Raw genomic sequence first — 27,468 nt, 5'->3', positions numbered from 1 at the left:
AAAGAGGTAGTAAAAAGATTTATTGGATTGAAAGTTGATAAATCCACAGGACCAGATGAGCTACATACCAGAGGACTGAAGGAGGTGGCAAAAGAGATAGCAGATGCATTAGTGCTTATCTTTCAAAGTTCTATAGACTGTGGAAGGGTTCCTGCAGACTGAAAAGTAGCATTACCAACCTGCAGTTTGATGTCAGTAGTAAGGAAAATGTTGGAATCTGTCAATAAGGATGAGATAACTGGACACTTAGAAAATAATGATAGGATTGGGCAGACTCAACATGGATTTATGAAAGGGAAATCATGTTTGACAAACCTGTTGGAATTTTTTGAGGATGTTACTTGTAGCATAGTTAAAGTAGAACCAGTGGATGTGGTGTATTTGGATTTTCAGAAGGCTTTTGATAAAGTCCCACACAGGAGGTTAGTAAACAAAATTAGAGCACATGGGATTGGCGGTAATATAGTGCAATGGATTGAGAATTGGTTAACAGACAGAAAACAGAGAGTACGAATAAATGGGTCATTCTCAGGATAGCAGGCTGTTACTAGTGGGGTACTGCAAGGATCAGAGCTTGGACCACAGCTGTTCACAATCTACATCAATGATTTGGATGTGGAGACCAAATGTAATATTTCCAGATTTGCTGATGACACAAAACTAGGTGGCAATGTAAGTTGTGAGGAGGATACAAGGAGGCTTCAAGGGGATTTGGACAGACGAAGTGAATGGGCTAGTACATGCCAGGTGGAATATAATGTGAATAAGTGTGAAGTGATCCACTTTGGTAGAAAAAAACAGAAAGACTTTCTTAAATGGTGAGAGGTTGGGAAGTGTTGATGTCCAAAGGGAACTTGGTGTCCTTGTTCATGAGTCATTAAAAGCTAATATGCAGGTGCAGCAAGCAATTAGGAACGCAAATGGTATGTTGGCCTTCACTGCAAGGGGATTTGAATGCAGGAGTAAAGATGTCTTGCTGCAATTGTATAGAGCTTTGGTGAGACTGTACCTGGAGCACCTTGCATACAGGTTTGGTCTCCTTATTTAAGGAATTATATACTTACCATAGAGGGAGAGCAACAGAGATTCACCAGGCTAATCCTGGGGATGGCAGGATTGTCTTATGAGGAAAGATTACAGAAACTGGGCCTGTATTCTCTAGAGTTTTGAAGAATGAGAGGTGATCTCATTGAAACTTACAAAATTCTTACAGGGCATGACAGGGTGGATATGAATAGGATGTTTCCTCTGGCTGGTGGGTCTAGAACCAGGGGATAGTTTCAGAATAATTGGCAGGCCATTTAAGACTGAGACGAGGAGGAAGTTATTTACTCAGAGCGTGGTGAATCTTTGGAATTCTTTATCCCAGAGGGCTGTGGAAGCTCAATCATTGAGCATGTTCAAGACAGAAATCGATAAATTTCTGGATACTAATGACATCAAGGGATATGGGACCGTGGGGAAAAATGGCGTAGCCATGATCTGTATGAATGGCGGAGCAACTTCGATGGGCCAAATGGCCTACTCCTGCTCCTATTTCCTATGTTCCTATGATCATATAGTCTTTCCAGGGTTTTTTGTTTTTATTTTAGATCTTCATCATTTGCAGCTGTTCTTTTAATTTGATTAAGAGCTGGGACTACCTTCAATGGCAGAAGGAAACTGGATGGATACCTGAACGAAATAAATTTGCAGGGCTACATGGATTGAGCGGGACTGACTGGACTGCTCCACGGAGAGCCGGCATGGACTCAGTGGGCCAAATAGCATCCTTCTGTATCATAAAATGGCTCTATGACTCTATGAGATGGCATTTTAGTGAAACGGTTATATGTGAATCAGAGCTTTTTATACTATTCCAATCGGGGATTGTGGTGGGGGTGGGTGGCATGGAAGTGCTCTGTTTACCTTGAGTGGGATGGGATCCTCTCCCCATACAGGACCTGATAAGAGTAGGAGGAGGAGGAAAGGTACTGGATAATACCCTGTTATATTAAGACCCCAGTTGCCCCAGCTATAGGTACAGCCTCTGCCATCAAGCTTACTCTCTCAGCCTCAAAGTTGCATGTCACACAGAGCCGTTGGATAGCGAATTTACCCTCTTGACTCTGCTTATGCCTCTGGCAGCGTCCCGAGGCCCTGGCGCAAGTCCTGGTCTCGCCCCCCTCAAACTCCGCTCCCACCCCCTGCCTTCCCATCTTCTTCCACCCCTCAGGCTGACAAAACTGGAGAAAACTTATCCTCCATTGCTGCCAGCATGTCACAATAAATGAGAAATAGTCATTATTCACTGCACAATGTAGTAGCCTGTTCAACAGTCAACAGATTTAAGTGCAAATAAGTTATTCCTCAAACTCAGCTCATAGCACTTACTAGCTCAATAGCGCACCTCTTGACATCCATAATACCAGTTCCATTTGCTTTTTATATGACTCCCTCCTCACAGACTTCTTTTTCCAATATGAATAGATTTAGCTTCCAAAAGCTCTGTTTATTGTTCAATGATCCAAATCCTGAAATCATGTTAGCTTCCCTTTAGTGAGTCCTTTTTAATGCCTCAGTATTTATATTTGATTGTTCCATGTCTGAATTGTGTATACCCATAGGGAGTACACTGCTAATACTGCAATTGATCACCAGGATATTTAGTAACACTACCACTGCAGACAACGGAATACCAGTTCAGGTTATTCTCCTACACATCCTATGCTTGCTCCATGGCTGCCGATAAGGCAGGAGAAGGTCAGGGTTCCACCAATACCAGTCAGCTGATTTGTGTGCTCCCTGCCAGAGAAGCTGCTATTTTCCCTCCATTTAAAACCTCTGCCAGCAATTCTAAAACACTAATGATCCTCAACAGTGTACACAGTTAGAATAACAATCGTCATTGGCTTACTCTTTCAATCCCATCTTTGTTTGACTGCGCCAGCTGCCAGGGGGCTGATTATGTTGAAATACCTGTTTATGCTACACATTATGTCATTAACATTTCAAGTAATATTCAGGCAAAATGAATAGCATGCACAAAACATTTACTTTGTGGTTACAAATCTAACCCCCATTTAAACCCACTACTTCACATACTGCTTCATAGGCTTTTTACAAAACAGTATATCTTCCGAATTCTAATGCCAATGAATTGCATTTATGTGTTACTCCTTCATTGTAATGGTTAAAAGTCCAATGTAGTTTTTCAATTTTGTTAGTATCTACTGCAGCAAATTAGTTAAAATTAGTTCTTTTGTAACAAATTACATGCTGAAAAATTACCATCTGATTTTGTTATTCTATCAATTTTCTCCCCCCTATGCATGAAGGTGCTCCAGTTCAGATATGTGTCACAGAGTTTTTGTCACCCTCCAGTATGCTACCCAAATGCCTATTTTTCAGGTGTCATTTCAGACAGAAAGTGTTAGCAGACACTGGAGCTCACTGTGTCCTCACCCACTGTCTGTGCACATGGACTTACCTCCATAATCCAGGGCACTGAAGCCAAGAATAGAACCACCCAGACTGACATCAGCTAACTTAAGTAGATTTGGAATTGAACATGGGCTCTGTCTGGTTTGTATGGCTCTGATACTCTGTCCTACTCAACCAAGCCACTGAGGGAGCCCTCATCCTATTTTATAAACCTACAACAGGACAGGAAAAGACCTACCGATGCATGCAACCTGTACCATACCTGGTGCATCGCAATATATACAGTCCTTACCCGTCTTAGAGTCATAGAGTTATACAGCACAGAAACAGGCCCTTTGGCCCATCGTGTCTGTGCCGGCCATCAAGCACTTAACTATTCAAATCCCATTTTCCAGCACTTGGCCCGCAGCCTTGTATGCTATGGTGTTTCAAGTGCTCATCTAAATATTTCTTAAATGTTGTGAGGGTTCCTGCCTCTACCACCTCTTCAGGCAGTGCGTTCCAGATTCCAACCACCCTCTGGGTGAAAGTTTTTTTCCTCAAATCCCCTCTAAACCTCCTGCACCTTTCCTTAAATCTATGCCGCCTGGTTATTGACCCCTCCTATCTAACCTATCAATGCCCCTCATAGTTTTGTACACCTCAATCATATATCCCCTCAGCCTTCTCTGCTCTCAGGAAAACAACCCCAGCCTTTTCAGTCTCCCTTCATAGCTGAAATGCTCCAGCCCAGGCAACATCCTGGTGAATCTCCTCTGCACCCTCTCCAGTAAAATCACATCCTTCCTATAATGTGGTGCCCAGAACTGTACACAGTACTCCAGCTGTGGCCTAACTAGCGTTTTATACAGCTCCATCATAACCTCCCTGCTCTTGCATTCTATGCCTCAGGTAATAAAGGCAAGTATCCCATATACTTTCCTAACCACCTTATCGACCTGTGCTGCTGCCTTCAGTGATCTATGGACAAGCACACCAATGTCCATCTGACCCTCTGTACTTTCTAGGGTCCTGCCATCCATTGTATATTCCCTTGCCTTGTTAGTCCTCCCAAAATGCATCGCCTCACACTTCTCAGGATTAAATTCCATTTGCCACAGCTCCTCCCATCTTACCAGCCCATCTATATTGTCCTGTAATCTAAGGCTTTCCTCCTCATTATTTACGACACCACCAATTTTCGTGTCATCCGCGAACTTACTGATCATACCTCCTATATTCACGTCTAAATCATTAATGTACACTACAAACAGCAAGGATCCCAACACCGATCCCTACGGTACACCACTAGTCACAGGCTTCCACTCGCAAAAACAATCCTCAACCATTACCCTCTGCCTCCTGCCACTAAGCCAATTTTGGATCCAATTTGCCAAATTGCCCTGGATCCCATGGGCTCTTACCTTCTTAACCAATCTCCCATGCGGGACCTTATCAGAAGCCTTACTGAAGTCCATAGAGACTACATCAACTGCTTTACCCTCATCTATACATATCGTCACCGCCTCAAAAAATTCAATTAAGTTAGTCAGAACACGATCTCCCCCTGACAAAGACATACTGTCTATCCCTGATTAATCCCTGCCTCTCCAAGTGGAGATTAATCCTGTCCCTCAGAATTTTTTCCAATATTTTCCCTACCACTGATGGCTTTAGAGCCCTGTAATCTTTTGGGAAAGGCAAAAATAGTTAGAAGTCCAGGCAAAATTCCTCTAGGATCACCTTAAGTGATCAGTACTAGACCAGGAGATCACCCTGTCTCGAATCCTACAATTTACCAATCTCGTTCGAGGAACTCTCATCACAGCCATGTCCAACTCTCAATTGAAGGAATTTTGCTTAAATCAAGTGCAAACATGATGGGATATAACCAAAGCCTATTATCTATTGGTGCTCATCTAAGAATTCTGGGAGACAGTTCTTGGCTTTACACTAATGAATACAGCTTTCTCATTCTGATGGCAGACTTATAAACCCTGCTTCCATGGGTTGCAGGATCTCCTTACTGGGGTAAGGTAGCTCAATTTAGCATGTAGATGCTAGTGATCCAGAATCTGATCTAAACAAACTCGTATATATAAGTGGCTCAAGGTGCTTTTGGTAATCAATGGGCAATTAACAGCCCGCGCTGCTGGCCAATCTCCCAGAGCTGCTGGCCAATCAGAGGGCCGGCAGCTCAGTAGTATCAGCAGCGCCACCAGGAGTGGTGGCCACTGCTAGAACTACAAGAGGCTTTGGAACCAGGCCCAGTACTGGAGACCAGGACTAAAGGTAAGTGAAGTGGGGTTGCTGAGGCCAGCCTGGCAGGACGGGCGATGGGGGGCAAGGAGGGTGAGTTTTGATTGCAGAGGGAGGGGATTTCGGGGAGGTGGGTTGTTTTCCGCTAGGGGCCCTCCATGGCCCACGGTTTAATACCAGCGGTGGGGGAAAGAGCCCATAAGTGGCTGATAATGGGCCTCAATTGGCCTCTGTGTGGGCAGGCATTGCAGTGCAATGGGAAGGCAATGAGACCTCCACCACCCTCCCCCACAACCTCCCTTCGCAATTCTATTGGGCACTCCACCTCTGAGCCCATCTCCAGGGGACCCATTAAATGCAGTCCATCGTTTCAGGTTGATGACCTTTCATCAAAACTGATGAAGAACAGATCAGTTCTGATGAAAGGTCATGGACCTGAAACATTAAACATTAACTATGATTCTTTCTGCACAGATGCTGCCAGCCCAGCTCCCTATAACCTACCTTTTTAACCAAGCATCTGGTCACCTGCCCTAATATCTCCTATGTGGCTTGCTTGGTCAGGAGTAGTTCAGCCTCAAATATTGTAACAAGCAACAATTGTGGAAAATAATGACTATCTGTGCTACCATTCTTGTTTTTATTTCTAAGCTTCTTAAAGAAGCACTTTTTCAGGCCTCTAAATAATAGAATTCTTCAATAGCAGTGAAGTTGTTTCAAAACAAGTCATTAGAACAAGCTGTTACAACAGAACCTTAACTTCAGTGCATCTGCAGTGCCGAATCTGTGCACCCTCCATTGTATTTTATCACATGTGGTAGGACTTATGAGTAATGAGTACTTAGAAACATATTAAGAAACAAGTGGAAACATTCAAGTGTACTGGGGAAAATCTTTTTGGGGACTTGGAGAGGTCGGTGCAGAAAGAAATGGAGCATGGATCAGCATTAACAGCAGCTGCAGAGGAGTCTTTAACCCAGACCAGCCTGCCCGGCTGCAGGAGACTGAACAGCAGTCAGTCAAGTATCAGACTTGGGGATTATCTACTGAATTATTTAAAGGCTATTGCAATAACAAGACTCTCTATTTCTTGAAAGGAGGTGGAAATTTTTTACTTTATCTAACCTGCAAATTTTAGAAGGAAGCAACACGTTTATGATAGAAAGTCAAACACAATTTGTTGGTTGACATGACAGATTCCTTGATATGGTTGAGTGTCAGAGATGGGAGTACTGCTTGCCAGCCACCAACAGCCAACTATCAAGGTAAAACTGCCTTCAAAGTACTCTATCCTTTTTGCAAAATCTTTTTCCCATTTTATTCCCCCAGGATGACTGATGTGATGGATCTAGAAACATTTTTCTCTTTTATCAGCTCTACACTCACGCATTGTTACTAGTAAGAATCTCTCTTTATATATGGGAATCAATTCCCAAAGCTGTTCCATTTGTATCCTTTTCTCCTTTTTGCTCAGTTATTTTAGGAGAGATGAAATAGCCACTTTTATTGCTCTACCACAGCATTTCAGGGATACACTGGATCTCTGTTATACACTATTTGTCATCCTTCCCTGGTCTGGGTGCCATCAACCAAGCCTGAAAAAAAGAGTTTTCCCAATGTTAAATAAATGTCTGTTACTGCTTTCAGTCTGTATTGTATAAAGCAGCTTTGTTACCACCTTAGACATAACTCAGATGTGCAAGTCAAACACCTAGTGAGGATTGTGGTTAAGACTGATAAATTATTATGCCAGCAGGTAGCATTATAAACAGCAGTAGCTGCACAGCAAGCAAACAGTAAACTGCAACCCCAGTGTGACAGAACCAAAACATTGATTAACAGGACACAAACCAATTCATCAAAACCCACACATTAACTGCATATATATTTCCACAGCTTACTGAAGTACATGAAAATTCAGTCTCAGTTCGCGTGATTTTTAAAAAATTTCCTTTGTAGTTCTACAGTACTGCTCAATAATCAGAGCGTCTCATGTGCCCAAGAAAAGTGGTGTGAGGCAAGTTAGAATAGAGTAAGGTATTCCATATGGACTGCACAGGGCTACAGAGGTGCCTGCAGGGGTCATTTTAGCAGTGACATTTTTAGTGACCAGTTTAATGGCAAGAAAATCAAGTTATAAGAGATAATTTCCTTCCTTTTGTTACCAACTCCCCCACTGCTCCTCTTTTCCTGAATGCCATGATTTTTTGCTGTGGTATCCCTCCCTCAGCACCTTTGAGTGCCTTGCCCGAGTGGTCATTCATCACATGTGATTTTAAGCATTAAGGGTTCGGAGGAGCATTGAACTAAAGTCCAATCCCATTCTCATGTACTCACCACGTGTATTTTCCATCAGGAAATGCAGGGCAGCAATCAAGTGTGGGAACTCTGGCTGATTTGTTCCCCCACCACCACCAGAGGGACTCAGGTCACCTGTAGTGCTCCAAATATCAGCCTGACTGAAACAGTTAAATTAGCTCACGCTAGACATCAAATCTGGAACCTTCTGACTTTGTATGGCTTCGCTATCATTGCTTTATCCAGTTGAGCCATCAAGGAACACTTATTTTTTTTAAAACGTCTATGCATACAGAATTTATAACTTGTTATTTCTACTCATGTTTCTGCTTTTATTTTATTATTGTTACCCATCTTCTGCTGCTTTTTCCTTTGCATTGCTCACTGCCCATGCCCTGCACTCTTTACCTCCTATCTCACCCCCCCTAAATTCTCCCCATTACTTTGATGCTCAATTCCCTTCATGTGCAGTTACTCATTTTCTTTTGTAACTGTAAACACCTTTGAGTATATATTTCTCGATTACTGTCAAAAATTATAGATCGACTAAAACTGTTGCGAATTTTGGATGTGTTATAAATGATAGACAACTGTTTTAAGCTTCCTAGATTGTTAATATTCAGTGAATTTATATACTGATAAAAACACTAGACTTGTGCTGCCTGCTGCTTTAGAGTTAGATGGTGCACTTGGGCTAGGAGAGGACTAAACACTGTGAGCAAGCATGGGGTTATCACCCTGCTGGGATTTCATGTGCACACAAGGATACCCGTGATCTGTGCAAGCTCTGCCCTCAAGCCTTGTGCCCATCCAGATGAATCAACTTGTTTCCAACTTTCTCTCACATCTGAGCCTCCCACCTCAAGCTCTGTATTGACTCAAGATCTTTCTTGTGCTTGATCTGCTGCTCTCACAGCACAAGTTAGGGAAAGCTAAAGGGAGACAGATTAACCTTTCCAGAAATCCTTTTACTCCCTATGGTGAAAATAGTCTGGTTTAACAATAAAGGGGACTCTCCACCTGGCTCTCAATAGTATTGCTTAATTCTTGCTGTGAAATGAGGAGGCTGCAGCAAACATGTTTATAAGAGTATTGATTTGATAGAAGAGCAAGGAGGCAGACTATGCCTGTGAGAAAAAAGTGGATAGTGGAAGCCATGTGTGATGCAGCATCATTTGTGCTACTGCCATTGGTACAGGGACAAACCACCTGGTGAATCCTCATATACATTACAGCACTGCCTCTAGAGAATAAAATCATAGGGTCTTAAAGCTCATGTTTTTTTTAAATTTAACTGCCTGATTTATAAAGAAGAACTCTGATGGTAAATCTCCATTAATTTTCTTTTTAACATCAGGACCAGCAGACTTTTTAGTGACTTTTTAGGCCAATATTTTTCAATATATAGAACCTAATTTATCCATCAGCCTGAATTCTAGCTGAAAAGGACATGTTTAAAAGAGGGTGGCTAATCCTTGACAATTCAGCATTAATTGTCATCAGTTCAGTGTTCCTGCTTCATTTGATTCTTACACTTTCTGATGTGTTAGCTATTCTACTTTCACAGTGAATGAGTAATTCCAACAGGCTCTGCTAGTTTAATTTAGTCACGCACTGGCAGGTACTCCAGCAGGGTAGCGCTGCATATCCCCGAAAACTGCAGCTTGCAGAGTGGTAGGTACAATTAGAAAACGATGTTCGTACGTGTTCTGAGACAACGTCCTGCATTGCCCCCCCAACACACACATTAGCTGCAGATTTAATTACCAACTATGGCCAGCTGCCCAGAACTCAGAAATAATCTTTCACATAAACCAGAAGTGCAAAGCTTCACGAAGATGAAGTGAAGTGTTTTGTTGAATCACCAACAGCTGTTAGCTGAATTGCTCATCGCTTGGACTCCTACCTGATCTGTTTGCCCTCTCGCATATCGTAAAGAGAAAAGAAGATGTCTGTGTCCTCTCCAATGGTGTGGTAGGTAAAGCTCTTCATGTTCATGAAGAGATGGTGGGGAACGGGGATACGGCATGTATCACCATGTCGGTGTCTCGTGCTGTCTGGCTGTTACAAAACAAAGAAAAAAGGTCCCATTTCTTAAATATATAATGGCAAGACATTAAACATCCCCAACTGTTGCACAGGAATTTGGATATATACTTGAAAAGGAAAAAAAATTACAGGGCTCTGGGGAAAGAGCAAAGGAATGGGACTGACTGGATAGCTCTTTCAAAAAGCCGGCACAGGCACGATGGACCAAGTGGCCTCCTTCTATCCTGTATCATTCTATGATTTTCAAGGATGCCCCAATAACAATACTTCCTTTTTTGACTTCAAATGTTCCAGTTTATGTTTCATCATGGCCAATCTACAGATAATGAACTCAATCACAACTTAAAATGCGCTGATGCTACTTTCTAGTCAATGGCTGTAACAATCACCAGCCCTTCGGCAGAGGAGCAGATCTCAATAGAGAACATTAAAGGCCCTAAAAAAAAACAATGGTCCTCCATCAATTCTGCAGTTAGGCAAATATTTATAAATTAATATAAAAAAAACCAGTCTTGCACATACCCGTAGGTGTCACACCAATTTTAATTTCTCAGCAACTAGATTTTGTGCATTTAAATTAGTACAGTTTCACTTAGTGAATGTGCACTGTGCATTACATGCTATAATGCTCCTGTCCCTGTTTCTATCATGTGACACAATATGATGGGAGATATGCTTTCGATGTTTCACTTCAAAGCATCACACTTTGTTACAGATGCAAAACCGTCTAAAAAGAATAAAGTTTGCTGGGTGCTTCTGACTTGGAGTTTATCAAAAATTTACCAGCAGCTACAATAACTTGGACCTGTCTATTTAGATCATTTTCCCACAGGAAGCAGCGGAAAGTGGTCTTAATATGACAGGCCAGCTTAAATACAGATTCAACTTAGCGGCTAAATATCACAACTGTGCTCCATACCCCAGATTCCCCAGCACCAATGCTTCAGGGGATCCAATCTTATTCATTGAATCATGGAGCACAGAAGCAGGCCATTTGATACATTGTGTCTGTGCTGGCTCTATAAAGAGCTATCCAATTAGTCCCACTTTCCTGCTTTCCCCATAGCCCTACAAATTTTTCCTTTTCAAGTAGTTATCCAATGCATTTTGAAAGATATTATTGAACCTGCTTCCACTATCCTTACAGGCAGTATGTTCTAGATAGTAACAACTTGCTGTATAAACATTTTTACACCATGTCACCTCTGGTTCTTTTGTCAGTTACCTTAAATGTGTCCTCTGGTTACCAACCTTTCTGCTACCAGAAACAGATTTTCCTTATTTATTCTGTCAAAACCTTTCAGGACTTTGAACACCTCTATCAAATCTCCTCTTAATCTTCTCTACTGTAAGCAGAATGACCCCAGTTTCGCTAATCTCTCCCTGTAACTGAAGTCTTTGATCCCTGGCACCCCTCTTGTAAATCTCCTCTGCACCATTTCTCTAAGACCTTGGCATCCTTCATAAAATGTGATGCCCAGAACTGGCCTCATTAAATAGTTCAGCTAGTGTTTTATCAAGGTTTAGCATAACTTCCTTGTTTTTGTACTCTATGCCTCCGTTTATAAAGAATGTATGCCTTCTTAATAGCCATCTCAATGTAACCTGCCACCTTTAAAGACTTGTGTACCTACACCCCCAGGTGTCTCTGTTCCTGCACCCCCTTTAAAATGGTGCAATTTAATTTATATTGCCTCTCATCACTCTTCCTGCAAAAATGAATCACTTCTTACTTCTCTGCATTCAATTTCATCTGCCATGTGTCTACCCATTCCACCAGTCTATGTCCTCCTAAAGTCTGTTACTATCCTCCTCACTGCTATATTATTAAAAATGAGATCCGCAGGAACAATTATAGACAGTTATCTCCTCTTAGGGGTTAATCGTGATTATGAACGACTCTCACAGTTAATGCCGATACCGAATCTAATGCCGAGTATTCATTTCCATGTATTCATTATTTACATATCCTGTTAAAGTTTGTGAAAGAGTTAATTCAATTCACCCATCAGAAAGTACAAGTGGCGCAGTGGTTAGCACCGCAGCCTCACAGCTCCAGCGACCCGGGTTCAGTTCTGGGTACTGCCTGTGAGGAGTTTGCAAATTCTCCCTGTGACCGCGTGGGTTTCCTCCGGGTGCTCCGGTTTCCTCCCAGATGCCAAAGACTTGCAGGTTGACAGGTAAATTGGCTATTGTAAATTGCCCCTAGTGTAGGTAGGTGGTAGGAGAATGGTGGGGATGTGGTAGAGAATATGGGGTTAATGTAGGATTAGTATAAATGGGTGGTTGATGGTCGGCACAGATTCGGTGGGCCGAAGGGCCTGTTTCAGTGCTGTATCTCCAAATAAATAAAAATAATTCTGCAGTTTTAGCATCATATATTTGTTCTCCTGCATCAGTTGCCTCAAAATATTCTTCATTGTTGATGGCCCCTTACCTGGGCACGCAGTCTATCTTGATAACCCACTGAACATTTATCATATGTGTAAACAAGGAGAAAACTTATACCTGGGAGAACTGGGCATATCTACACTTACTATCTGGTTAGGACACCGGCATCTTTGCAGCTTATATAGCTGCCTTATTCGATTGGTAACCCACAGATTACTCATTTAACCAAGGGTTAACATCCTTGGTTAATACATGAAATCATGCAGAAATAATGTTATCTCAAGCACTGGCTTGTAAAATGTACAAGTGATGATGAACTAAGCCAGTCTTTTCATAAATATCGGTGTTCAAAATTGTATTCCATTCATACAAGTAGTATGATCAACATGGTAAAATCTTATAAATGAAATCAAACCTCTTGCAATGAGCTCCACAAACAGCTCAGTTGATAAAGCCTTTCTATAACTGAGCTATACAGACCAGAAGATCTCAAATTCAATTCCTGGTCTGCATTTATTTATTTAGAGATACAGCACTGAAACAGGCCCTTCGGCCCACCGAGTCTGTGCCGACCAACAACCACCCATTTATACTAACCCTACAGTAATCCCATATTCCCTATCACCTACCTGCACTAGGGGCAATTTACAATGGCCAATTTACCTATCAACCTGCAAGTCTTTGGCGGTGGGAGGAAACCAGAGCACCTGGCGGAAACCCACGTGGTCACAGGGAGAACTTGCAAACTCCGCACAGGCAGTACCCAGAATTGAACCCGGGTCCCTGGAGCTGTGAGGCTACGGTGCTAACCACTGCGCCACTGTGCCACCCTCAGCAGAGGTAGTTGTTAGAAATGCTGCAGATGGCCTTGGCAGCACTCATTTGAGGAGTCATTGGTAAGCCTAAATAATAAGTGTTACCAGGCTACAACACCATGGGATGGGGGCCACTGCAGTTGAGCCTAATCAAGTCCACATGTGATGCAGGCACACCTGTAATTTCCAGCAGGAATCGCTTGATAGTGATTATGAGCTAGAACCCAGGAATACTTTTTCCTTCCTTAGCCCAGAGATATTGAAGATAACTGTAGCGCTCGAATTATTGCTTCAGATAAGTTCTTTTCTTTTGGGCCTCCTTATCTCGAGAGACAATGGATACGCGCCTGGAGGTGGTCAGTGGTTTGTGAAGCAGCGCCTGGAGTGGCTATAAAGGCCAATTCTGGAGTGACAGGCTCTTCCACAGGTGCTGCAGAGAAATTTGTTTGTTGGGGCTGTTGCACAGTTGGCTCTCCCCTTGCGCCTCTGTCTTTTTTCCTGCCAACTACTAAGTCTCTTCGACTCGCCACAATTTAGCCCTGTCTTTATGGCTGCCCGCCAGCTCTGGCGAATGCTGGCAACTGACTCCCACGACTTGTGATCAATGTCACACGATTTCATGTCGCGTTTGCAGACGTCTTTATAACGGAGACATGGACGGCCGGTGGGTCTGATACCAGTGGCGAGCTCGCTGTACAATGTGTCTTTGGGGATCCTGCCATCTTCCATGCGGCTCACATGGCCAAGCCATCTCAAGCGCCGCTGACTCAGTAGTGTGTATAAGCTGGGGATGTTGGCTGCTTCAAGGACTTCTGTGTTGGAGATATAGTCCTGCCACCTGATGCCAAGTATTCTCCGAAGGCAGCGAAGATGGAATGAATTGAGACGTCGCTCTTGGCTGGCATACGTTGTCCAGGCCTCGCTGCCGTAGAGCAAGGTGCTGAGGACATAGGCCTGATACACTCGGACTTTTGTGTTCCGTGTCAGTGCGCCATTTTCCCACACTCTCTTGGCCAGTCTGAACATAGCAGTGGAAGCCTTACCCATGCGCTTGTTGATTTCTGCATCTAGAGACAGGTTACTGGTGATAGTTGAGCCTAGGTAGGTGAACTCTTGAACCACTTCCAGAGCGTGGTCGCCAATATTGATGGATGGAGCATTTCTGACATCCTGCCCCATGATGTTCGTTTTCTTGAGGCTGATGGTTAGGCCAAATTCATTGCAGGCAGACGCAAACCTGTCGATGAGACTCTGCAGGCATTCTTCAGTGTGAGATGTTAAAGCAGCATCGTCAGCAAAGAGGAGTTCTCTGATGAGGACTTTCCGTACTTTGGACTTCGCTCTTAGACGGGCAAGGTTGAACAACCTGCCCCCTGATCTTGTGTGGAGGAAAATTCCTTCTTCAGATAAGTACATAAGCATATACCAGTAAAATTGATCTGAGATTTCCTAGGCTGTATAGCTCAAGACCATACTGGGGAACATTTACCCACGAAGCCAACAGGACAGTTGACTGCAAAGCATTTTAAACATCAAATAATTATCTCTAAACTTGTACATTATTTTGCTTTTTTAAAAACATTGCCCTAAAATATTTTTGTTGCTTCAGATCGGTCTAGAATTTGGGCAAATATCACAACATTGCTGGAAGGTGTTCTGTGGAGTTCCACTTGGTTGATATGTCTTTCACTTCTTTTTTTAAACATAGCCGAGTGCTTGCCTTTCTTTTAAACCTTTTATTGGTGAAGTTTGTGCTCATTAAGGCGAGGGATGTCAAAGGAACATTTTCCTAGCCATTGTCGACATCAAGCACCTACAACTTAAGTATAGCACTACTTCGACTCAGTCAGAACCTCAGAAACATTCCACCTAGTACACCAATATAACATCTCTCCATTTCCCATATCAGTCATCTTGCAGCTCCTGAGTTGGATTGCTAATTTGTGCTGAATCGGGGCAAATCAATATGGGGTGGATTCAAAGTCAGGTCCCAGCGATGAGAAATTAAGTTCTAATGCATTGTATCAAACAGACATTTCTCCCTTGCCCCTGCAGCCTATCTTTCTGGCTTGATGGAGCAGTCTTTGTAAGATAATTATTTTAGACATTCAACTTATTAATGAAAGACAGCTTAATATTCAAAATGCTATTCCTAAAACACTTTTTTGTTTTAAGTGCTTATTCTTTAATGTAATCGACACATTTTAGGTTTTCTTAATGATATTAAATTGTCTGTGTCAGATGGAAGTATAATCACCAGTAATAAACATTAGAGATAATCTTTATAGGTTTCCTGTGACATACCTGTGCTGTGCTCTGCTGTATGCTGTGTCTACTGGACAAGTGCTGTCAAATTAAAGGAAACACAATTAGTAAAATGCATAATAATTGTAACAATTTCAGATTCTAAACATATTAGATGTGATCCTTGAAATCTTGGCTGACTCCTGTAACATTGTTGGACTTCATCCAAATTGCTGAACCAGATCCAGATATTTTATACCATGAAAAAGAGTAGCAGAAGAGGGCTGTAGAATTTCAGAGTTTGAATTTTACAATATCCTTAGAGAAAGAGGCATTACCGAGATAAAGAAATTCCTAGTCATCGTACGTCATTGAGTGAATTTCTGCAGTTATTATACGAATAGGAAAGGGCAGAATTCTAAATGCCGTTTCTAAACAGATGTAAAAATATGCTCTTCAAATAGTTACGTGATCTCTCCATCTACAATAGATGTAAATTTAGATCAACCTTGACTTCTAGTTTAACTCCAGTTGGTTTTGTGCTCTCCAACCTCAAACAGAGGACCATTTGATGGGTACCCTTCCTTTTCCTTTTATTTTTAGATCTTTTCCATACAAAATTCAAATCTCTACTTTGTAGCACATTTGGCAATGAGAACAATAGCAAATAAGCAATATTTGCTCCAATATCACAAGCAAGACATTAAAATAATCCTTTTAGCATACTTGTTACAAAGTTGTATTTGTGTCTTCTCCATTCTGCACATGGACTTTCCTTGACGTTAGAAGTCTGCAGATGACCTTCCTGATGCCGGGAGCTGTTCCATATATGTCAAAAACAGACTGTTTGTTGGCTTCTAACAATAGCCACAACAAAATGGCAGACCCAACACCAATTGTTAGTAGAGGGAGACAGAAAATTCCCTCCTTAGGTGGCTCTCAGTGCCTCTGAAAGCATGCAGCATACTTCATTCATGTCACAATATTGCCCTGAATGCAAGGTTGCTACTTAATAATTGAGGTATAAAATTAATACATCCCCTCTGCCTCAAGGTAGACTATTTCCAGACTGAACAAGTGGCAACATTGTTTAAAAGTAGAGAACACACGATTGTTTTACATAATTTCAGATGATCTTTCAAGCTGCACTTTTATATACGTCTAACACAGGAGATTAACATTCACCTGCTTGAGTGGTTATGAATCCTCCTGAAGGAGATCTTCCAGCTTCTTAATAATGCTCCAAATGACTCACTTTGATGGTTCTCTGTTTCAAGATTTGACTGTCACAAGTAAGGCTCTTCATACATAGGCGATTAACTACATTGCCTCAGTGATTTAGTATGGTGGAAATACATAGGTAGATAAAATTTCTACACACATCGCTATTCTACCACTTCCTGATACATTTGAGGCATGGGTAAACGTGGTTTGATTACTTGCGACAATGGCACACAGTTGTCGCCTTCACCTAGACACCTTTCATAAGGTTGGACTTGCTTGGTCAGGCCTTCATTCTTAAATTTAACATTAGTTAGAGTCAATGTGGGGGTGTGGGAGATGTGGACATCTGATTGGAAGGATTCAAACAGGGTGTTACAGGAGAGATCTCTGCAAGCATCTAATATGTACATCCATTTCTGACTTGTGTGGCACCAAATAAAATACAAATCTCTGGTGAGTCCTGAAGAGCAGTCCTAAGAGAATTCAGGGCTCACTAAATGCAAGCTAAAACTATCATGAATAACAGAGTAGTTTTTCATGTAAGAGACTTAAACATATGTTTGAAGAAATTTAAATAATGATGCATAAACTTGTGAAAAACTATTTAAAGTCCCAATTAGGAATCTGTGAGGGCCTAAGTGGACACATCAGTCATAAACCAATGTTGAACAGATGATAGATGCACTCTACAATATGAGAGAGAAGGCCAATCGATTTAGTAGCATACCATTTCACAAATAGTTCACATTTTTTGTACAAACTCTATTGTAAAAATTTTGTAAAAACTCTATCAGTGGATGTCTTGCACAAGTGAATCAAGATATTTACCACTGGGAAAGAAAGGCTGATCTAACACCAAAGAGTTATATGGTAGCAATTACCAGCATTTATATACAGCGTCTCTTAACACAGAAAATCACCTGAGTGCTTCACAGAGGTGTGAGAAAAATGCATGTCAAGCTGAAGATAGGTTTGCTCAGACATTAGGAGTACTATGTCCAACTTTAGGCTCCTTGCATTAGGGAAGACATTATGACCATGCAGAGAAGAGCAACTAGGATGATCCCCACCTTGGAGTACTGAATTATGTGGACAAGCTTCATGCCTTGGGTTTTAGGAGAGTCAGAGACTTAAATCTTTATTATTAAAGGCGGGAACATGAAAATAGACAGTGGGTTTGAGCTGATAGGGACAGCTGGAACGAGGAAAATTCAGGTAACAGGTAGTCAGATTAGATGTCTGCAGGGTTTTTTTTCGCTAGAGGGCGACTGGCCTATGGAACTGGATTCTGGAGGTGGAAAAAGAGGAAATCGCAGAATAAACAACAACAAATCACATTAAATATAAAAAAATGTTGCAAGGCACTTCAAAGGAGCACTATAAAGTGAAATTAGGCACCCAGCCACATAAGGCAATATTAGGGCAGATGGTCAAGCAGGTAGGTTTTAAGGAGTGTCTTAAAAGAAAAAAAGAGAGGTACAGGGAGGGAATTAGAGAGCTTAGGGCCCAGGCAGCTAAAGGCATGGCTACCAATGGTGGAGCAATTAAAATCAGGGATGCTCAAAAAGCCCGGAATTAGAGAAATGCAGATATCTTGGGAGAACTGTGGAGATTAGGGATGGGAGGATGGGGCCAGGCCTTGGAAGGTTTTGAAAACAAAGACAAGAATTTTAAAATCAAGGGGTTGCTTGACTGGGAGCCAATATAAATCAGCGAGTGCTGGGGTGAGAGGTGAACAAGACTTGGTGTAACTAAGGACAAGGGCAGCAGAGTTTTGGATGATATGAAATTTAAAGATGGAATGTGGGAGGCCAGCCAAGAGTGGGTTGAAATAGTCAAGTCTAGAGGTAACAAAGGCATGAATGAGGGTTTCAGCAGCAAATGAGCTGAGGCAGGATCCAAGTTGGGCAATGTTACGGAGGTGGAAATAGGCGGTCTTAGTGATGGTGCAGATATGTGGTCGGATGCTCAGCTCAAGGGTTAAATATGACACCAAGGCTGGAAACAGTCCGGTTTAGTCTCAGATTGTTGCCAGGGAGAGGGATGGAGTCGAAAGCTAGGGAACGGAGATTGGAGCGGAGACCAAAGATAATGGTTTCAGTCTTCCCAATATTGGAGGAAATTTCTGCTCATCCAGTACTTGTTGTCAGATAAGCAGTCTGATAATTTAGCAAGAGTGGAGGAATGGAAAGAGGTGGTGGTGAAATAGAGCTGGGTGTTGTCAGCATACATGTGAAAACTAATACTGTGCTTTAGGATGATGTCACCGAGGGGCAGCATGTAGATGAGAAATAGGAGGGGGCCAAGGATAGATCCTTGGGGGCACCAGAGGTAACTGTGCAGGAGCTGGAAGAGAAGCCATTGTAAGTGATTCATTGGCAACAATTAGACAGAGAGAAGCCATTGTCAGTGATTCTCTGGCAACAATTAGACAGATAAGAAAATATTTTGTAAAATAAATAGGTTTGTGGGCTACTGAGGTTCACCTTATTGTCCTTGTATGGGTTGGAGAGGAATTTTCTTTTTTTCTAAACAGAGGGTTCCTAAACTGGCTTAAGTAATCTGTTTGTTTGCTTCGCTGAGCAGATGGAAGGAAGTAGTATGAGGGTGGGTGGTGGTGGTTGTGAATATGGGGCTGATTCCATCACGGCCACAATTGAGCACATGTGGGCCTAATGGCCTTTTCTCATCCTCTCTACATAAACTTCTTTTAATAAATAAAAACTAGAATGTCTTTGGGTTCAATATTTGACTCCTCTACTGTGAAAGGAGATGCCTCCTGTGAGGCAGTGATCCTCGTGAGGTAATGTATGAATGTTATGCTTTACAAAGCCATTTAGAGGTTACTAATATGACCTTCTCCTTGTCTACTTCTTTCTTTTTATCTATGTACAGGGATCAGGGGATAAACATGAGGAAATGTCCTAGAAAGAACAGTCTTGTCCAGCATCCAATAAAACAGAAAATGCTGGCAAATACTCAACAGGTCAGGCAGCATCTGTGGAGAGAAAAACATAATTAACATTTCAGGTCCATGACCTTTCATCAGAACTGGGAAAAGTTAAAGATGCAACAGGGTTTAAGCACGTGAAAGAGGGAGGGTGGAGTAAAAAACAAAAGTTCTGTGATGGGGTGAAAGACAGGAGAGATTAAATGACATTACCACTCCCTTTGGCCTTGCACCAAGGACCTCTTTGCTTTTTAATCTCTCCTGCCTTCCATGCTATCACAGACAGAATCACAGAATAATACAGTGCAGAAGAGGCCCTTCGGCCCATCGAGTCTGCACCGATGTATTAAAGACACCTGACCTGTCTACCTAATCCCATTTGCCAGCACTTGGCCCATAGCCTTGAATGTTATGGCATGCCAAGTGCTCGTCCAGGTACTTTTTAAAGGATGTGAGGCAACCCGCCTCTACCACCCTCCCAGGCAGTGCATTCCAGACCGTCACCACCCTCTGGGTAAAAAAGTTCTTCCTCAAATCCCCCTTAAATCTCCTGCCCCTCACCTTAAACTTGTGTCCCCTTGTAACTGACCCTTCAACTAAGGGGAACAACTGCTCCCTATCCACCTTCACCCCTGCCCCTCATAATCTTGTACACCTCGATCAGGTCACCCCTCAGTCTTCTCTGCTCCAGCGAAAACAACCCAAGCCTATCCAACCTCTCTTCATAGCTTAAATATTCCAACCCAGGCAACATCCTGGTGAATTGCCTCTGCACCCCCTCCAGTGCAATCACATCCTTCCTATAATGTGGCGACCAGAATTGCACACAGTACTCCAGCTGTGGCCTTACCAAAGTTCTATACAACTCCAACATGACCTCCCTTCTTTTGTAATCTATGCCTCGATTGATTAAGGCAAGCGTCCCATATGCCTTTTTCACCACCCTATTAACCTGCCCTTCTGCCTTCAGCGATCTATGGACAAACACGCCAAGGTCCCTTTGTTCCTCGGAACTTCCCAGTGTCAGGCCATTCATTGAATACTTCCGTGTCACATTACTCCTTCCAAAGTGTATCACCTCACACTTTTCAGGGTTAAATTCCATCTGCCACTTTTCTGCCCATTTGACCATCCCGTCTATATCTTCCTGTAACCCAAGACACTCAACCTCACTGTTAACCACTCGGCCAATCTTTGTGTCATCCGCAAGGTTACTGATCCTACCGCCCACATAGTCATCTACGTCATTTATATAAATGACAAACAATAGGGGACCCAGCACAGATCCCTGTGGTACGCCACTGGACACTGGCTTCCAGTCAAGAAAACAGCCATCTGCCATCACTCTGTCTCCTACAGCTAAGCCAATTTTGAATCCACCTTATCAAGTTACCCTGTACCCCATGTGCATTTGCTTTCTTGATAAGTCTTCCATGTGGGACCTTGTCAAAAGCTTTGCTGAAATCCATGTAAACGACATCAACTGCACGACCCTCATCTACACACCTGGTCACATGCTCAAAAAATTCAATCAAATTTGTTAGGCACGACCTCCCTCTGACAAAGCCATGCTGACTATTCCTAATCAAATTTTGCTTCTCCAAGTGGAGATAGATTCTCTCCTTTAGAATTTTCTTCAATAGTTTCCCTCCCACTGACGTCAGACTCACTGGTCTGTAGTTCCCTGGCTTATCTCTACAACCTTTCTTAAATAGTGGGACCACATTAGCTGTTCTCCAGTCCTCTGGCACCTCCCCCGTGGCCAGAGAGGAATTAAAAATTTGGGTCAGAGCCCCTGCAATCTCCACCCTCGCCTCCCACAGCATCCTGGGACACAAATCGTCCGGACCTGGGATATTGAGCTGCTAATCCTGCCCCTCCCTCAACCATGTCTCCATGATGGCTACTATATCACAATTCCACGTGTCAATCCTTGCCCTTAATCATCCGTTTTACCTGTAATACTCCTGGCATTAAAGTAGAGGCCATCCATCCTGGTCTTACTCCCTTGAGACTTACTTCCGCTGTATTGCCTCTGACTTGTTTGCTTTCCTGTGTTTGGCTGTGTCCCTATTCTGCTAGGCGTCTGCATCCCCTCCCCTTGCCAAATTAGTTTAAACTCCTCCCAACAGCACTTGCAAACCCACCAGCAAGGATGTTAGTCCCCCTCTGCGGCACAGTGGCGCAGTGGTTAGCACCGCAGCCTCACAGCTCCAGCGACCCGAGTTCAATTCTGGGTACTGCCTGTGTGGAGTTTGCAAGTTCTCCCTGTGTCTGCGTGGGTTTTCTCCGGGTGCTCCGGTTTCCTCTCACAAGCCAAAAGACTTGCAGGTTGATAGGTAAATTGGCCATTATAAATTGCCCCTGGTATAGGTAGGTGGTAGGGAAATATAGGGACAGGGGGGATGTGGTAGGAATATAGGATTAGTATAAATGGGTGGTTGATGGTCGGCACAGACTCAGTGGGCCAAAGGGCCTGTTTCAGTGCTGTATCTCTAAAAACTAAAAAAAAACTAAAAAACTCTGGTTCAGATGTAGACTGTCCCGCTTGTACAGGTCCCACCTTCCCCAGAAATGGTCCCAGTGGTCCAGGAATCGAAAACCCTCCCTCCTGCACAAACTCTTAAGCCACGCATTCATCTGTGCTATTTTCCAATGCAATACTCACTAGCACGTGGCACTGGGTATAATCCAGAGATTACAACCCGAGAGGTTCTGCTTTTTTGTCTACTGCCTAACTCCCTGAATTCTTAATGCAAGACCTCATCCCTCTTTCTGCCTATGTCAAAGGTACCAACATGTACCATGACCTCTGCCTTATCACCCTCCCCATTCAGGATGCCCTGCAGCCGTTCAGTGACATCCCGGACCCTGGCACCGGGGAGGCAACACACCATCCTGGAGTCACGCTGACAACCACAGTAGCGCCTATCTGTTCCTGACTATAGAATCCCCTATTACTATTGCTCTTCCTCTCTTTCCCCCTTCCTGTGCAGACAGGCTGCTTGTGGTTCCAGAAGCTTGGCTCTGTCCGCACTCCCTGGAGGAACCAGCCTCATCAGCCTCCAAAATGGAATAGGGATTTTCAAGCGGGACCCTAGGGGACTTCTGAACTACCTGCCTGTTCCTCTTGGACTGCCTGGTGGTCACCCATTCCCTTCCTTCCTCAAGTCCCTTCAGCTGCGGTATGACCACCTCTCTAAAAGTGCTATCCACGATGCTCTCAGACTCGCGGATGTTCCACAGTGTTTCCAGCCGGCGTTACAGCTCTGAAACCCGAGCTTCCAGGAGCTTCAGCTGGACACACCTCCTGCACACATGCTGGTCCCAGGGACTGGAAATGTTCCCAGATTCCCACATGCAGCAAGAGGAGCAAACCACGGCTTTAAGCTCTCCTGCCATGACTAAACCCTTTAAATTTAAAACTTTAGAAGACTGTTATAACAATTTAAAAAAATCAACTAAGTCTTGCTGAAATAATTACTTACAATTCAATCCAGTATGAAAAATACCCACCAGCACTTACTCACCAGTCAGCTGTGCTCTTTGGAAACTCTCGGCTCCCCTCACACTCTTTGAGGACAGGTAGGAAATGAAAGGAGCTCCTCGCTCCCTCCTCACCGAACTCCCTCAGTCACAAAACTCCCACTTTAGCACTCTAATGCAGCCTCAAGTCAGCACTCCAGTGCACTCAGACCTTCCCTTTTGTTCTTTTTCCCACACTTCCCTCCCTCATTTCTAACTTTTCTCAGTTCTGATGAACGGTCATTGACCTGAAACATTAACTCGTTTCTCTCTCCCCAGATGCTGTCAGACCTCCTGGGTATTTCCAGCATTTTCTGGTTTTATTTCAGATTTCCAGCATCTGCAGTATTTTGCTTCTGTCCAGCCTCCAATCAGGCAAGCCTCTGTCTTTGAGTGAAAATACCAAAGTAGAAAGTTATTTGATGGCAAACAAGTCCATCTCACTGACTCCTGAAAATGCCCAGAATTACCTCCAGGTTTATCTTTTACTGCTAATGCTGATCCATAGTCTACTGCTGCCAACTGTTGTACGGACAGTCCTGTTCCTGTAACCCACATTCTAGGATCAGTGTCAAATCCATGTTCATCTTAACTGATTGGAAAAGAGGGGCTCTGTGTTGAAGACAGGCAGGGGGCATTGTCTAAGCAAGTTCAACTGAAGTGAGTGCACAAATAAAACCTAAAACACTCAAAACAATCTTCCACTAACTAAACCTTTTGTCTTGCATCATCATCTCTTTTTATCATTTAATCAGTCCTACCTTCTCCTGCCTGCTTTTCCTGTCTCTGTCTTTGCTTAAAAACTGGCACATCTCTAATCTGTTCCCGTTCTGAATAAAGGTCATTGACCTGAAATGTTAGTTCTGCTTCTTTTTCCACAAATGCTCCCTGACCTGCTGAGTACTGCCAGGATTGTATGTTTTTATAATCCCAGCCCTTGGGGTGTACAGAGTATCTGCTGCACTGGTGTGATGGCGGTCCTTAGACATGAAGCTCTAATGAGCTAATTATCTAGACATAGCTGTATGTGGAGATGTGCTACAACCAGATACTTTCTCAATAGTTTGCATGTCAGAGAGTGAAATGGAGTTCCTTTTGCAGATAATTTTGTTCCTTGAAACTAAATCCGAGAAACTGCTAGTAATATTCTCTTGTTACATTATGGAATTATGCAACTTTTGTGTCTAACGCAGCTATTAGCCCCTTGGCCACACTGTCTGAACATCATTTACACTTTTTAAATGATCCCAGAAGGAGCATAACCAAAGAATGCCTGGTACTGAGTTTGCTTCAGGTCTATTGTCCTCAGCAGCATTAGAACCTCTGCTGAGGTACCCACCTGAGGGGAGTCCCTTGTTACTCCCTTGGAGCGATGTGGTGTAAGCTCCATTAATTTACATTTAATTTGTCAAAAATGCCTCCATTTTGAGTGCTGCTAATGTTTTTCCATGATCTCTTGGCATTAGCGTGCCAAAGTGATTCTTGGTACTAGTGTTATCAAACAATAGTTACATCAACTGAAGACATGAAGTCCTTGGCATTATGTGGTGCCAGTACATAAGAACATAAGAAATAGGAGCAGAAGTAGGCCATTTGGCCCCTCGAGTCTGCTCTGCCACTCAATATGATCATGGCTGATCTGATTATGGCCTAACTCCACTTTCCTACCTGCCCCTTGTAGGGGTCAAAAATCTGTCCAACTCAGCCTTGAATATATTCAATGACCCAGCCTCCACAGCTCTCTGGGGACGAGAATTCCAAAGATTAATGACTCTCTGAAGAAATTCCTCCTCATCTCCATCTTGAAAGGGAGACCCTTTATTTTAACACTGTGCCCCCTAGTTCTAGATTCCCCCACAAGGGAAAACATCCTCTCAGAATCTTATGTTTCAATAAGATATTTTCTTTGCGGCAACCTGATGATAATGTGTGCTCAATACATGTACAACATATATACATTAGGTTGACTGCACTATACTGATTTGATCTTAGGATGCATTTCATGAATCTGTGGCACACATGGCACCACATTCAGACAATAAACATTTATATAGTGATTGTGAGTGGCAGTGATTGTGAATATAAATTGCATTTATCCCATTATTTAAATTTGCTGGCAGGTCTTGGGCAAAACCAAACTATGAAGGCATTTAAGTTTGGATACAGAAATGGTTTTGCATGAAGCAGTGCTAAAGGACATACCACATAACCACAACCCAGCTGATGCACGATCTGTGCTGAGTTTTAACACTTCAGTTGTGCTCTCACCCTTAGTGTATTAATACTATTATTTGTTTTTGTCTGCTTTACTTGTTTTCTACATGGTCATCTAGTGAACAGCAGTGTTATTACACAGCCTAAACAGCATAATTTTTATTTCTCTCGTATACTTACTCTGAAAAATACAGTCTAGTATGATATTTTCTGTAAGTTCATTGGCTAGTGTTAGCTACTGTCAACACCTTGGCCTCCCTGGAAATCAGGAAATGAATCATAAAAACCCAAACAGGCCCAATTAAATAATAGAATGACTGTCTAAGTATTTCTATCCTTATCTTGTGGAGAGGCTGGAGATTATTGTAGTATAAGGGTTTGAACGGGTTAATGTCTGGGACAGTGTGAGTAACAGCTTCCACTGTGATGATGTAAGAGATAAGATAAGAGAGCGACTTGGAGAGGAGAAGCAGCATGGCTTCATTGGAGTTAGACATACTTCTGTAAAGCTGTATATAATTCTTCAATATGTAATAAACGAGTTATTGTTAAAACTTACTGAAAACTCAGTAATCTCTCCTAGCTAGACTAACCAAACATAAAATATGGTGAACAGCAGTGGTTCTTGCCATACAACATCATGGCGGCAGTGAAGGACCCCCCCAAAAAAATTTGAAAACAACTTTAAAAGAAGGTTGTAAGTCAGACCTGAAAAAAGTGGCGCCAAAACTGCAGAACTCAAGAAGATGCAGTGAGGAGCTCCAGGGCTCCTCCATGGATGAAGGGGACACACAGAGGCCAGAATTTTACAGTAGACAGAGGGGAGCCGTCCACTGACTGAAAAGTTGATAGTGATCTCACCTCCACTGGGCCTGGGGATCCAGACTGGATTTTACGGTCCCCAGGCCCTTAATTGGTCTGAGACAGGACTTCCACCTCATTGAGGCAGCCAGTCCCGCCTAATTGAGCTGCCAGCCAATCAGCGGGCCAGCAGCTCTTAATCCCAGCAGCGCTACCGGGAGCAGTGGCCACTGCTGGGACTGCAAGTCAGCTGAAGAATGAAGATGTCGGGGAACAACGGAGAATGCGTATGTTTTTGGGGCCTCGCCAGGGGTGACTGGTCAGGCCCCGGCGAGGCAAGGGATTCGTTTGGGTGGGGGGGAGGGGGGGGGCGGGGCAGGGGATGTGTTGTGTGTTGGGGACAGTTGGGGCAGCCCTCTGTCGGGCACAGGGTGCCTGATCAGGAGGACCCCCACCAGGCCATCAGAAGGCTGTCTACTTTTATCAGGTAGCTCTTCTGAAGCCTGGGCTACCTGCCTGCCAACCGTAAAATCCCCATGGTGGCAGGCAGAAGCCCTTAAGTGGCTGTTAATTGGCCACTTAAGGGCCTTGATTGGCCTGGGGCGGGCGGGTTGTTTCTCGCAGTATCGCCGCCAGTAAATTGGCAGCAGAGCTGGGAGCGGGTCGGGAAACCTCCACACCATTCTATGCCATCCCCCACCCCTTCACCAGCCCGCTCTTTGAGGGGCGTAAAATTTCGGACAGAGTCAGGAAGTCGGCTTGCAGAGGCATTCAGAGGTGTGGTAGTCTGTGGAAAAAATAAATCCTGGTCCAGTGGTTGCTGGCTTCGAGTTGGAGAACCAAGCAATGGCTGGGATCTGGTGTACAACCCTTAAAAAGGGTAGAACATTGATTTTCATGGTGCACTGGGCAGGCAGCACTGGGAAAACCAGATCCCTAGCAAGGGCAGATCCGAGGTCGGGGCCATTACACGTGGCGATCACGAGGCAACATGAAAAAGAAAAGCAGCTGGAAATACTCAAAACCCCAGGGGAAGAGAGTCAAGAGATTATTGAAATAATGCTGCAAAGCTGTATTCAAGAAATAAATACCTAGTCTAACAGAGATATTCCCCAGAGAAAGACAGGGACCACTTTGGGAGTCAGTGCAAGACTGAGCAGCGTGGGAAAACTTCCAATACTGGAAGGCAATTTTAGAACAGCAAGTAAACTATCTAGAAAGCTTAGAAAAGTAATGGATCTTAAATTTACGCTACCAGAGAGATTTGGGCACATGGAAGGACCAAATCAAACTCAA

The 27,468-nt window shown here is 43.3% G+C and overlaps 1 protein-coding gene across 1 annotated transcript in view; it reads right to left on the bottom strand.

Annotated features, from left to right (window-relative positions):
* The window catches only part of dock3 (dedicator of cytokinesis 3), a 1,369,418-nt gene that overhangs the window by 601,306 nt on the left and 740,644 nt on the right, over positions 1–27,468 (bottom strand). Inside the window, exons 8-9 of the mRNA XM_068052296.1 lie at positions 15,519–15,560; positions 9,866–10,020 (exon numbers count right to left, since the gene is read on the bottom strand). Coding sequence (XP_067908397.1) covers positions 9,866–10,020; positions 15,519–15,560 — 197 coding nt within the window. The remainder of the gene's footprint in view (positions 1–9,865; positions 10,021–15,518; positions 15,561–27,468) is intronic.

Source organism: Heterodontus francisci, chromosome 19, assembly GCF_036365525.1.
Source record: "Heterodontus francisci isolate sHetFra1 chromosome 19, sHetFra1.hap1, whole genome shotgun sequence".
Taxonomy (NCBI): domain Eukaryota; kingdom Metazoa; phylum Chordata; class Chondrichthyes; order Heterodontiformes; family Heterodontidae; genus Heterodontus; species Heterodontus francisci.
This window is presented reverse-complemented; position numbering and strand designations above follow the sequence as displayed.